Below are 13,545 nucleotides of genomic sequence, written 5' to 3'. Positions count from 1 at the left end.
CGACACTAAAGAAAGAGAACGATCAAATGTCTTTCCACGCTTAAGTATAAAAAAAAATCGGGCACTATCCATGGGCGTACCCTGACTAGGGTACAATTAAAACTGTTTAGGATAGCATAAAGGCAGTTATCGTGCAGGATTTCATTCCTTGTAAAAGGTTCCGACTCCAGACGCAAACACTGCTCTTTTAAAATCATAAGGAATACCGCAAGGAAAATTCCTGCCGACGGGGCACCTTATGCTTAATCTTCAAAAGCAGCATTATGATTCTATCCTGCACGATAACACTAGTCATAGGCGTAACACAAGGAATACATCACCCTGGCCTACCTCATGACAAATTAAAATAATAAGGGTAAATAAGTATTAAATCCAAAACAAAATGAATCCCATTCATTCAATGCATGTCGATATTCGTCATCGTCAATATGCGAATCTTCTAGTTTATTATAAAAATATTCTTTGGACGGTAAAGTCGTTTCTTCAAATTTATTGATACTATCAATGTAATCGTAACAAAATACGCCTTTATGCGTTAAGAGTTAAAATTTTTCTTCCGTCACGTCTAAAAATTTACTTTTTAAAAGTTTTAAATTTTCCGGTTCCATTAATTTTACAAGTTCGTCAAGAGAAGCCCCCAAAAATCTATACGAATCAGTATAGAGAAATTTAATGTCATTTTTTGTTACATGATGGATGAATGAGATATATTTTCTTTGTTAATCGGCAGTACACTTAAACAACCTTTTTTACATAGAAATTTGATTTAAAAATGAGAATCATACCCGGAAAAGTTCTGGAAAACTATCGGAACCACAAACTGCTTACGAAAATTTAAATTGCACACTGAATGAGCAATCCTCTAAAAATGCCTGTGAAATGATCATGATCTCGAACCATTTCATCTATAGGCGAAAACGGTTTTTCACAAATGTGACAACTTTTAGCCTTTGTTATACCGAGTTCGATGTTCAGAGGAGTGTTTTTCTTCATTTCGTTATAAATAATTTTCGATAATTCAATCATTTCATTAACAAAGTATTCTACACAGTTAACACCTTGATACATTTTGAACTTGGATAAAGATTCGTTGTATGCATATTTGACAAAATATCCTACACTAAAAGGAATGCGTCTTTAATATCTACCCAAACTATCATTCAAGTAAGAAACATTTTCCAATTGACTTTCGAAATTAGCATAAATAACAAATGGAGCAGTTTGTTTTAAGCATGATTTTTAAACATATTTGGGAAACGAAATTAGACAGTCATTTAAATTAGTGAACAATTCTTTATGTGTCAATAATTTTTCCTGACTGGAAAAGTAATTTAAACATCTGTCACAAATTACTTTGCTTTGTGTACGTTTGTTTAGCTGACAAGATACTAATCGCGATAAATCTTTAATCCAACAATAGTGATATATAAAATCAGTATTCTCTTCTACATCTGTATCATAGTCGTTTAATTCAGGATAATATTTGTTCTGAATTAAAACCAAATTAATATGTTTGTTTAATTTTTGAAGTGTTAATCTGATTGGAACCACTGTATAGTTTGTTTTTTCTTTTCGGACATTGACATTTCTAAGCCGTAAACATTTACCAAAATATTGTTTAATTTTTCAAATTTATATATTTTGTTTAGAGACATAGGTATTTCTAAACATGTGATATTTAAAACAGTACTGTAATGTGGATATGAACTAGTACGATTGTTGTGATTTCTATGGTGTATAGGATAAAGAGTTCTAACAAGTGACCAATAGAAACAAGCTGGATCATCATTCTGAATATTAATGCAAGCCTGCTTCTTTGAAATTTTATTAGGTAATTTGATATTGCCATTACCCATTGCAAATTTTTTAATATTAATTTCTAAGTAATCGATTTTTTGTAAAGCAAAACCTGAATCATGTTCTTGAAATTCTGATAGTTGGTTTAATACTTGATATTGGATATTATCGTAAAACCACTTACGTAAATTCGTTCCCATATCAACGATTGCACATTTTGTGTTAAAATATAAAATGTCAGAGTTTGTGGCGAATCGCCGAGAGAGACGGTCGTGCATTCTGCGTATAAACGATAGCAAGTGTCTATAAATGGGAATCCTTATCGCGGAGAAACAACAATAAACATATTCCCCGAAAACGTACGGTACAAACACCTCATCGCCTGGGCAATATCTACAGGGGCCCTTCGGAAAGAAGGATGGAGCCTGGGAGCTCGCAGGAGTCCGAGTCGGACCGCGCCTCTCAGGACGACGGGTGTACGAAACCAAACTCCAAGAAGAGGGGTAGGAAACCTAAGGCCACCCCCACTACCCCAACACCAGAAGCAAAAAGACCGGCACTACAAAGGCAAACAGCCAGTACTTCACAAATGCAAGGAACCACGACAACAGCAATAGCATACGTACCAAATATACATTCAAAATGTTCCCACACATTCGTGGTCTATGCACCGCCCACAACATCCAGAGTACAGATGGCTCTCAAATGGGAGGACATCAACACAAACAACAAGGACATCATTATTAAACAAGAGAATAACTTTCTCATTAAAACAAATGATGAACAGAAAACAATCGAGGTCCTCCGACTCCTCGTACAACAAAACGTAATAACGTCATTCAAACTAGGCAGGAATGAAACTACATCTATCCAATATAAAAAAAACACCAACCGCCACAACATAACAGCCTCCTACTCAGTTGTAGCAACTGGGGTGGATCTTGACATTACCGATGAGATGTTCTCCAAGCACCTGGAGAAAATGGAACTGCGAGTTAGATTCTGCAAGAGAATTATCTCAAGACAACGAAACGCTCCAACTCTCATGATGAGATTGATCACCGGCGATCTCGCCACATACGAAAAGCTGATGAACGAACGCGCGGTACACTTCCTGGGGCGTGTCTTCAGGATCGTGGAAAGCAAACCGCCAGCGCCCATCCCTGCACCCTGTAATAAATGCAACGCTTTTTATCACCGGACACAGGAATGCAAGACACCGATTAAATGCAACAAGTGCCAGGGACCGCACCCTACTGCAACCTGTAAATCTCCACTTCCCATCAAGTGTGTTGCATGCAAATCGGACGACCATGCGGCATGGAGTATGAAATGCCCAAAAAGACCCACAGCCCCGATAGATGGTATACCCAATGTCAAAATTAAGTGCTTTAATAGGAGGACCAACGAGGTGTCAGATGAGATAACAGTAGGAAGCAGAATTCATCGACCTATTACAACACACGACTTTATAATTAACAAATAATAAACACCAACTTAACAAAACGACTAACACGAATAGAGAGGAATTGGTAAAGGAACTGCGTAAACAATTTGTTGAAGACTTTAACATTGACACCTCGGTGGTCTTCTTCGGATCCCATATGTACATTTTAATGTTCGACCTGCTCCAGCCTAACAGGACCTCCCAAACTGAACCCCTTGAACAACTGAGACAGACAATCACGAATACGGGACATTCAATTTAAAACTGCTTTATGCCAACATCAACGGATTAAACCACAAAAAATAACTGATCTACAATTACATAGAACGTAACAAAATCGACGGCTGCATGTTTGTAGAGACCAAAACTAAACCAGGACAGACTCCGACATACAGAGACTGGCAGTATATCTGTAAACATGGCAACATTGCTGATAATACAAGGGGGGGTGCAACGGTCCTACTTAAACCAAAAATAAAACTGGGCAAAGCCAATCCCCCATCTCTAAACAATCCCCTTAATGAATGTTTGCACTTTACGATCCCTTACCTAGACAACAAACTCTACATATTCGTAGTATACATTCATCCACATTCTAACATAGAACAAAACTTACTGACGAAAACATGCCTTTTCAAGTACTCGATCATTATTGGAGACTTCAACCTCAACAGAAACAAGACAAGATAACTGGACAGGTTCTTAGAAAACTCCGACTTTATAAAACAACATACACCACCAACTTTCCTGATGCCAGAGAACCAAGACACAACGCCAGACGTACTAATTCACACAAGAAACCTTACAAATAACATAAACAATATACACCTAACCAACGAGCTAGGATCCGATCACTTGGCCATAGTCCTTAACATTGATCTGGAACAGACACGACCTTCACTTTCTGAAGAAAGGACTAAGAAATTAGACCTCAACAGGACAGACACGGACAAAGTAAAGCAGCATATACACGAATATGTACAAACACAAAGAGAACCAATCTCTATAGTGAACTTGCAGCAACAATTATCCTTGGCGATTGAGAAATTTACTCCTCTAGTGAGAAACCCATTTTACCAACATACAATACCTAACTTCATCTTAAGACTGATTAAAAATAAAAGAGACCTATACAGACAATACATGATAACCCAGGACAATGAGCTGAAAAGAGGGATGAACAGCCTAAACAGAAATATTAAAACACTGCTTTACCAATTCAGACAGGAAAAATGGCTCGAAGCCTGCCAAGGAATTGAACAAGACAATGGAAAGTCATACTGGCAGAAAATAAAAAGACTGTCGCGATACAAAAAAAACAACAACATAGACACCATTTACGAAAACGGGGTAGAACATCACTCAGACAAAGACAAGGCCGATGCATTCGCCGGACACTTTCAGAAAGCTTTCACAACTTCTCAAAACCCTAACTTCGATAAGCAAAACTGGACCCTGATAAATGACTGGTATGACAGCTATTTTAACCAAGATGCAGACCACACATACCACACAATCACGGACACTGAATACGAAGAAGCACTGACTCACATGAAAGACACAGCACCGGCGAGAGACAACATTAAAAGTAAGGTGCTGAAAAACCTAACTCCACAAACTCATGAGCTCATACAAAAATCACTTAACGACTGCATCGCAACTAAGACAATACCAGATACGTGGAAAGCAGGCATAATCATACCCATTCCCAAAAACGGACTGAATACCACACTAACACAAAACTACCGGCCCATTACACTACTCCCGGTGATAAGTAAAGTTTATGAACACATATTAAAAAACAGACTACAAAAACTGATCGGACAGCACATACCAGCACACCAATTCGGATTTAAACAAAAACATTCGACTGTTCATCCTCTTTTCATACTAACCAACAACATACAAACAACACACCTCAGCGGCAGGAAATCAGCATGTTTATTCATGGACATTAACAAAGCATTTGACAGTGTTTGGCACAAAGGTCTACTATACAAACTATACAAACTTAAAACACCAACGTATCTACTTAAAATAATAAAAAATCTACTCGAAAACAGACAATTGGAAGTACGCATTAACAACACTCTCTCCTTTCCTTTTTCTCCCGAACAAGGGCTTCCACAAGGATCGCCACTCTCCCCCCTTCTTTATAACGTCTATTGCCATGACATATACAACCACAATCGGCTAGACAAAAAGCACATCGACAAAACTGCATACATACTACAATACGCGGACGATACGGCATTGATTGCACACGACAAAACTACCGCGAAAACCGTAGTAAAACTACAAACACTAACGGACAACACTATGGCGTGGTTCTACAAATGGCGACTAATACCGAACGCCACTAAAAACCAATTGATAATACCAAATTATCAAATTAAAGACAACTCACCGGCAATAATGGCGGACGGTCACAGGACTGAACCAAGACACTACATAAAATATTTGGGAATAACAATAGACAATAAGCTGAAATTTACGAAACACATACAAAATGCGAGGACTGAAATTATAAAAAGGACAAAGCACTTTAGAGCACTCACATACAAGAACAAGGGAATCAGTACCAGAACAGCAACCAAAATATATAAAGCCATTTATAGGCCGCTGCTTGACTACGGACACATTCTCAGAGCAAACGCTACCGACAAAACCAGAAAGCATATACAGACCACGGAACAAATAGCACTTAGACTGATCACCAAGATAAGAAATCCCTCAAACCCCTTACACAACCCATCCAACGAACTCCTCTATGAACGGACACGGATGACAAGAATAACGGAAAGACTCAGACAATTACAGACCAAATGGAAAAACAATCCTCACAACTGGAGCATATTGAACCCACTGTGCCTAACAAGACCAAACAGACAATCCCGCTATCTTTTCCCAGCTGCCTCCTTGTTAGAACACCTAACCTAACACCACCCTTCTTTTTATTTTCATTTTTTTTTAATTGTTAATTATTACTATCCTTTACTGTTAAGCAAATTTCTTTTTCTCTTCTCTATCAAATGTACACACACAGGCGGAAAGACCAATCGGTCGATAGCCTATTTCTTGAGAAATAAAGATCGGTTATATATACAGGGTGGTCATTTAGTGCGGTCTCGGAAAATTACGGCTAAACAATTTAATATTTTGAATTTCTTTTTTTTGCGTTATATAGAACTCGATTATGGGTACATTCTAAAATTGTTTTCGTTTTATACAGGGTGTTCTAAATAAGTGAAAAATATCAAAGTTATGTTTTTTTAAATAGGACGCCCCATATATTAATATCGTTTTAGATTTCTTGAGAAAAATAAATGTAAGTTTCATTAAGGTTTACTTGTCCTAAATCTTAAGGATTTCGAAATAATTAAGTTTTTTTAAAAAAATCATGCAATTTTAAAAACTTTGTTTTGAAGGAAGTTTAAACTGGAGTAAATCGAAATTCATACCAAACCTTAGATATGAGACGTATTTTATGCCAGAATTATTAAAATTGAAATATCTCATACAGTGCGTCCAAAAAATAACATGAAAATTACATTCTTTTTGAAAGGAAATAACTTGCTTAATTTAAATAGAACACCCCATATTTTATTACTCGAAATAAGAGATAAACATATGACTAATCAAAAATCGTTACACTTTCCTATACCTAAATGTACAGGTTTTCTTCGAAAAATAAGATTTAAGAAAAGGTAGCAAATTTTATTACTTTTTATATCAGTTGCTATGGTTACCTCCAAAATGGCAACATATTTACAATTTCCTTTATCTAAATCGATGTCAAAACTTGATTAATGATTATTTTTATTTACAGGTATGCATTTTAACTTTAATTATAGCTTTGCTACATTTTTTTCAAATTTTAGTATAACATTAAAATGAATTTTCCTATGAGCGAAATGGTAGATATGATTTATACTTTGGGTAGAGCAGAGGAAAATCCTTTGCTTGCCTCAAGACTCTATGCTGAACGATTTCCTGATCGACGACACCCAACTCAAAAATCATTTTTGAAATTATATCAAAGATTCAATGAAACTGGCTCTCTCGCCTATAAAAGAAATGAACGAAACAAAACCGTAAATAATGAAGAAAATAACTTTCAAGTTCTCGCACATGTGATTGAAGACCCCAACGCCAGCCAAAGAAAAATTAGCAAGAAATTTGGAATATCCAAAACATCAGTTCACAATATTTTGAAAAAAAATCAATTTCATCCTTATCACTACCAATTGCATCAAGAACTCGATGCAAGAGATTTTGCAAAACGCAGAGAATTTGCTGAATGGGGTGTAAACAAATACAATGAAAATAACAATTTTTTCAAAACGGTTTTGTTCACCGATGAAGCTACATTTCACAAAAATGGTATTATCAATCGTCACAATTTTCATTACTATGATAATGTAAATCCTCATCTAATAAGATCATTAGACAATCAGCATCGTTGGTCCCTCAATGTATGGGCGGGAATACTTGGAACACATTTAATTGGACCACATTTTTTTAATGAAAATCTGACGGGAATGGTGTATAGACATTTTTTAGAACATGAAATGCCAGATTTGTTGGAAACCATACCTTTAAACGTTTTTCGTTCCATATGGTTCCAACATGATGGAGCTCCTTCTCATTATAGTGGTATTGTGAGGACTTTCCTAAATCAACAGTATCCAAATAAATGGATTGGTCGAGGAGGAGCTGTATCTTGGCCCCCCAGGTCGCCCGATCTTACCCCACTAGATTTTTTTTTGTGGGGTTATGTCAAAAATATTGTTTATAGTACAACTCCAACAACAAGAGACAATATGAAAATCAGAATCCGCTATGTTTTTGACTCTATTAGAGCAAATAGAGATATTCTGGAAAATGTTTGTCGTGGAAATGTTACTCGACTTCAAGCTTGCATTGATCAGAATGGAGGATATATTGAAAATTGTTTGTAATTAAGTGTTTATTAAAAGAAATTCTTTTATATTAAATAAAAATAGATAGTGCGGTTATTAATTTTGCTACCTTTTCTTAAATCTTATTTTTCGAAGAAAACCTGTACATTTAGGTATAGGAAAGTGTAACGATTTTTGATTAGTCATATGTTTATCTCTTATTTCGAGTAATAAAATATGGGGTGTTCTATTTAAATTAAGCAAGTTATTTCCTTTCAAAAAGAATGCAATTTTCATGTTATTTTTTGGACGCACTGTATGAGATATTTCAATTTTAATAATTCTGGCATAAAATACGTCTCATATCTAAGGTTTGGTATGAATTTCGATTTACTCCAGTTTAAACTTCCTTCAAAACAAAGTTTTTAAAATTGCATGATTTTTTTAAAAAAACTTAATTATTTCGAAATCCTTAAGATTTAGGACAAGTAAACCTTAATGAAACTTACATTTATTTTTCTCAAGAAATCTAAAACGATATTAATATATGGGGCGTCCTATTTAAAAAAACATAACTTTGATATTTTTCACTTATTTAGAACACCCTGTATAAAACGAAAACAATTTTAGAATATACCCATAATCGAGTTCTATATAACGCAAAAAAAAGAAATTCAAAATATTAAATTGTTTAGCCGTAATCTTCCGAGACCGCACTAAATGACCACCCTGTATATTATATATATATAAAATGTCAATTATTTTTTTATCCTCAGATTTTTTTATAAATTCAACATAAAAAACAAGAACGATTTTGATCCCCCTATTCACAATAAGAAACAGAGATACATTTAATGCCATCCTTAACGTAACGACAAACTCCCTCCCATAAGATTACATGCTAATCTTTACGTAACAACAAAAAATAGATTTCGCAATACAACGATATATTCACGTTACGACTTACGCTCGCCCCACAACACTGGCACTTTTATTACGGAACGACAAAATAACGTTAATTTATCTTAAATCGACTATGCGAAAACTCACCATTTGACTTGGTAACCCTCTTGTTTAACCCCTTTTGTCTTTTCTTTGATATAAGCAGCGGACAGAATTCTAACCACCATATTAGTGCTCTGTTTTGTACACGGGCTAGTTCGTATTTGGTTCAAACAACTCCTAACTTATCTGTGATAGAATAGAAATTCTTAGAGACAAGACCTAACTATATGGAGGTAAACAGCATGCAGAGCGCTATCGAAAAAACAAAAAAAAATGTTTCGGTTTATACTATACATGATTAGCTAAAAATTTTTCGTATGGTAAGGTCGTCTAGATAAAAAAAACTTATATAGCGTAGAAGCTCTTAAATATAATGATTTTAACAATTTAGAAACGCTTTTAAAACTAATAATAAAAATAAAACGAGAAGCACAAATGGAGACAAAATCAGTTGGCTAAAAATTAAATGTCTCAAGTATTTAAAATCTAAATTAGGCATTATTTTATATAAATACAATCACAATTTTGATAATTAGAAGATTCACATTTTAGGTAAAAGCCGTTTTAATAATCTAAGATCGAATTATTAAAAAATGCACATTTTAAACCTCGACCAATCAGTACTCAAAAGAACCAGGACCAGCTTAAACTGTATAAGTTGGGCGTTATTCTGGATGAGTTTCATTAGTATTTTAAGTTGGTCCTACCTTCTAAGTACATAAAAGATTGCATCCCTGAGTCCGACATTGAGGGCAGTGATGTTGAAGAAGATTATTCTTTTTTCTGCCAAAACAAAACAAGGCAATAAAAATAATGTTTTCTTTGTAATAATCCACTTTTTTTTATTTGAAATTTTTTGCATAGGATGTGGATTTTGTTATTTTATTTTACTTTTATATTTTTCAAATATTAAACTGTAATTTAGTTCAGGTTATATTTTATTTCAATTCAAACTTTCAAACATCACTTTGTCAAAATTGCAAAAAGTGGAGTTAACTTATTTTGGCAGTAATCCGACATATATATCTTAAATAATAAATCTTAAAACAAACTCTATTAAACAGTCAACTTTCACATGAACCTCGTAAAATCTGAAAAACACAACAAACAATATATCTTCCAAGTGATATAAATCCCAAAGAAAACTCTTCTACACGCTCAACTTTCAATTGAATCTTACGAAATCTCAAATAAAACATCTTCAAAACGATATACACAATGTCCGGAAATAAGGTTGAAATATTTTAGGAGGTGATTCTAGAAGTTCAAATAATAAAAAAACTTCTTATAAATAAACCTCAAAAAATGTTTCTTAAAAAAGCTAAAACCATTTAAATGAGGGCCTCTGAAGATGTTTTTTTTGCAATATTTTAGAAACGATTTGTGTTAAAATTATGAAATTCGGTATACTTTAATAAGTTGGAATGGGAAAACTTTCTTTGCATTAATAATTGCAAATTTTAGTTAGGGGTGTCACGTACAGGGGGTCTTCTCAGTAAATCTCGCCTTAACTTTTTTGTTTGTGGCAGTTCTTTATTTTTGAAATCAAATTACTGATTCGCAAATATTTTTATGTAAAAAAGATCCTCTTATTTAATCTCGTTAGGATAGATCGTTTTCGAAAAAAAATGATTTTTATAAATCGATGTGCGATTACAGGGACATACCATCATATAGTAAAGCTTTTTGAAAGCCTCGTATTTTGGCCACAATATTCCGTGCCGTATAGCGTGAATAATCCTCTATATATGTGTGGCGTATACAAATAATTCTGGTGTTAATTTTGAGTACCTGAATTATTCCATTTTTAGTATTAATGTTGACTGGTGGATTGATTATTATAATTAGTTTTTTGGTTCTATAGTTTTAGAATCAGACCACCATTTATTTATTTTTAAAAATGGTTTTTTAGAATAGTGATCGGAAAATTGAGGAGACTTATATATTAGATAGTTTATAAAAAGGGTGGTCCTTGGTTCTCAGTTCTTGTTGTATATTGACTATCATTATCAAATACAATAAAAGAATAATTGGTGACCCCGATGTGATTTCAACACCTCAATCAAGCTTCCTCACTCAAACATGCCCTGTACTCGACTACATGTGGATCAATCAGAAGTTACCGTCGAACCCTCTACTGATCACGAAACCCGAATTTTTGTAAAAACTCCACCATTCAGCCGAACAGAACCAGAACTGTGGTTTTCACAATTGGAATCACAATTCATCATCAATGGAGTAACTTCAGATGATTTTAAATTTCACACTACAATTGGAGTTATGGACACAGAGAGTCTAGTTTGTGTTAAAGATTTGATTCTTAAACCACCAGTAACCAACAAGTTCGAAAATCTTCGTCGAAAAGTATTGGATGCCCTTGCTGAATCACAAGAGAAAAAACATAAGGAACTCTTTTCTCAGCTACAACTTGGAGATAAAAAACTTTCCACACTTCTTTCCGAAATGAACAGCTTAGGAGGTTCTTCACTTCAAGAAACAATGTTAAAAACTCTTTGGATGCAGAGATTACCTATTAGTATGCAGTCCATTTTAACAACATGTCCTTTACCATTGATGGACGTAGCAAATTTAGCTGATAAAATTGCAGATTTAGAACTACCCCAAGTTTGCGAAATCAAATCAGAAGTTTGTTCATGCTATCACAATAAATAAAGAAGAAACACATCTCCAGAAAAGTTCGAACAAATCACTAAACGTTTAGACAAGTTAGAGAGGCGAAACAGATCCCAATCCAAATCAAGATTTCGAAATAATTCACTCAACAGAGATCTTCAAAACTCCTCATGGTGTTGGTACCATCAAAACTATCGTGAAAAAGCTCGCAAATGTGTGTCTCCTTGTGACTTCAAGACGGAAAACTAACAGTCGCGTTTTCTTTGGCGGCAGACGATGCGGCAACAAAAGGCTGCCAAAAAAATTCCATCAAGAACATCATGGATTTTAAACAAAAAGATATTAATATCATTAGTCACAGGTTAGTTATTAGAGATTCTTTAACTGGAATTAATTTTCTTATAGATACTGGTTCTGATGTTTCATTGTTACCCAAATCTTTTCAAATGCAACAAAATCAATCTCAATACACTCTATTTGCTGCCAACAACACACGTATTTCCACCTTCGGTATCACGACCCTTTCAATCAGTTTAGGTCTCCGAAGAACATTTACGTGATATTTTATAGTAGCACAAACAAATCACGCGATTATTGGAGTTGATTTTCTTCACTATTTCAACATAATTCTAGATTTGGGCAACAAACGAATTATCGACAGTACAACTAATGTGACAAACAATGGTAAAATTTCTTGTCTCGATATATTCTCAGTTCATGCAATTCCTTCTTCATGTAAATATTTTGATATTTTGGTTCAATTTCCAGAAATCACAAAATTTTCATCTACTCCTTCATCAATAAAACATAACTCAACTCACACTATTCTCACAGAAGGTTTTCCAGTCTCTTCCAAATCTAGACGCCTTTCAGCAGATAAGCTTAAATTAGCGAAACAAGAAATTCAAAACCTTATCAATTTAGGCATTTGTCGTCCTTCAAATAGTCCTTGGGCCAGTCCTCTTCATATGGTTCCCAAGAAAAACTCTTCCGATTGGCGACCAGTTGGAGACTATCGCAGACTCAACTCGGTTACTGTGGATGACAAATATCCAGTTCCTAATTTACATGATTTTTCTTATTTCCTCGAAGGAAAAACAATTTTTTCCACGATCGATCTTATTAGAGCATATCATCAAATACCAGTCGAAGAAGAATCTATTCCAAAAACAGCCATAATCACACCTTTCGGATTGTTTGAATTCACACGGATGCAATTTGGTTTGAAAAACGCAGCACAATCATTCCAACGCTTCATCAATGAAGTACTTGGAGATTTGGATTTCTGTTTTTCATATATAGATGATATCCTAATTGCATCAACAAATGAAGCTGAACACATAGAACATCTCAAAACAATTTTTGAACGTTTGCATCAATATTGGTGACAATAAACCTTACCAAATGTGTTTTTGGCGAACATCAAGTTCAATTTCTCGGATACCAAGTCTCTGAAAAGAGTTCTTCTCCCCTTCCCGAGAAGGTATCCACCATTTCAAACTATCCTCTTCCAAAATCAATTTCAGATCTTAGGCGTTTTCTTGGAATGATTAACTTTTATCGTAAATGCTTACCTCACGCTGCACATCATCAAAGTATTCTTCACGATCTACACAAAAATTGTAAAAAAAATGACAAAACACCAATCAAGTGGACTAACGATACTGTGAACGCCTTCAATGAATGTAAACACATTTTAGCTAATGCTGCTACATTAATTCATCCCAGTTCATCAGCTCCACTTTCTTTAACAGTAGATGC

General features: G+C 34.6%; 1 protein-coding gene and 1 pseudogene across 1 annotated transcript; both read left to right on the top strand.

Moving 5' to 3' along the window:
* Window positions 1–2,215: 2,215 nt before the first annotated feature.
* On the top strand, window positions 2,216–3,506 carry LOC136350042 (uncharacterized; annotated as a pseudogene).
* Window positions 3,507–11,232: 7,726 nt separating this feature from the next.
* On the top strand, window positions 11,233–11,823 carry LOC136350041 (uncharacterized). The gene has a single exon (XM_066301565.1). The coding sequence runs from the start codon at window positions 11,233–11,235 to the stop codon at window positions 11,821–11,823; it is 591 nt and encodes a 196-aa protein (XP_066157662.1).
* Window positions 11,824–13,545: the final 1,722 nt, after the last annotated feature.

The sequence above is a fragment of the Euwallacea fornicatus genome, unplaced genomic scaffold (genome assembly GCF_040115645.1).
Source record: "Euwallacea fornicatus isolate EFF26 unplaced genomic scaffold, ASM4011564v1 scaffold_88, whole genome shotgun sequence".
NCBI lineage: Eukaryota > Metazoa > Arthropoda > Insecta > Coleoptera > Curculionidae > Euwallacea > Euwallacea fornicatus.
The sequence above is the reverse complement of the archived record's forward strand: the minus strand, read 5'-3'. Positions and strand labels throughout refer to the sequence as shown.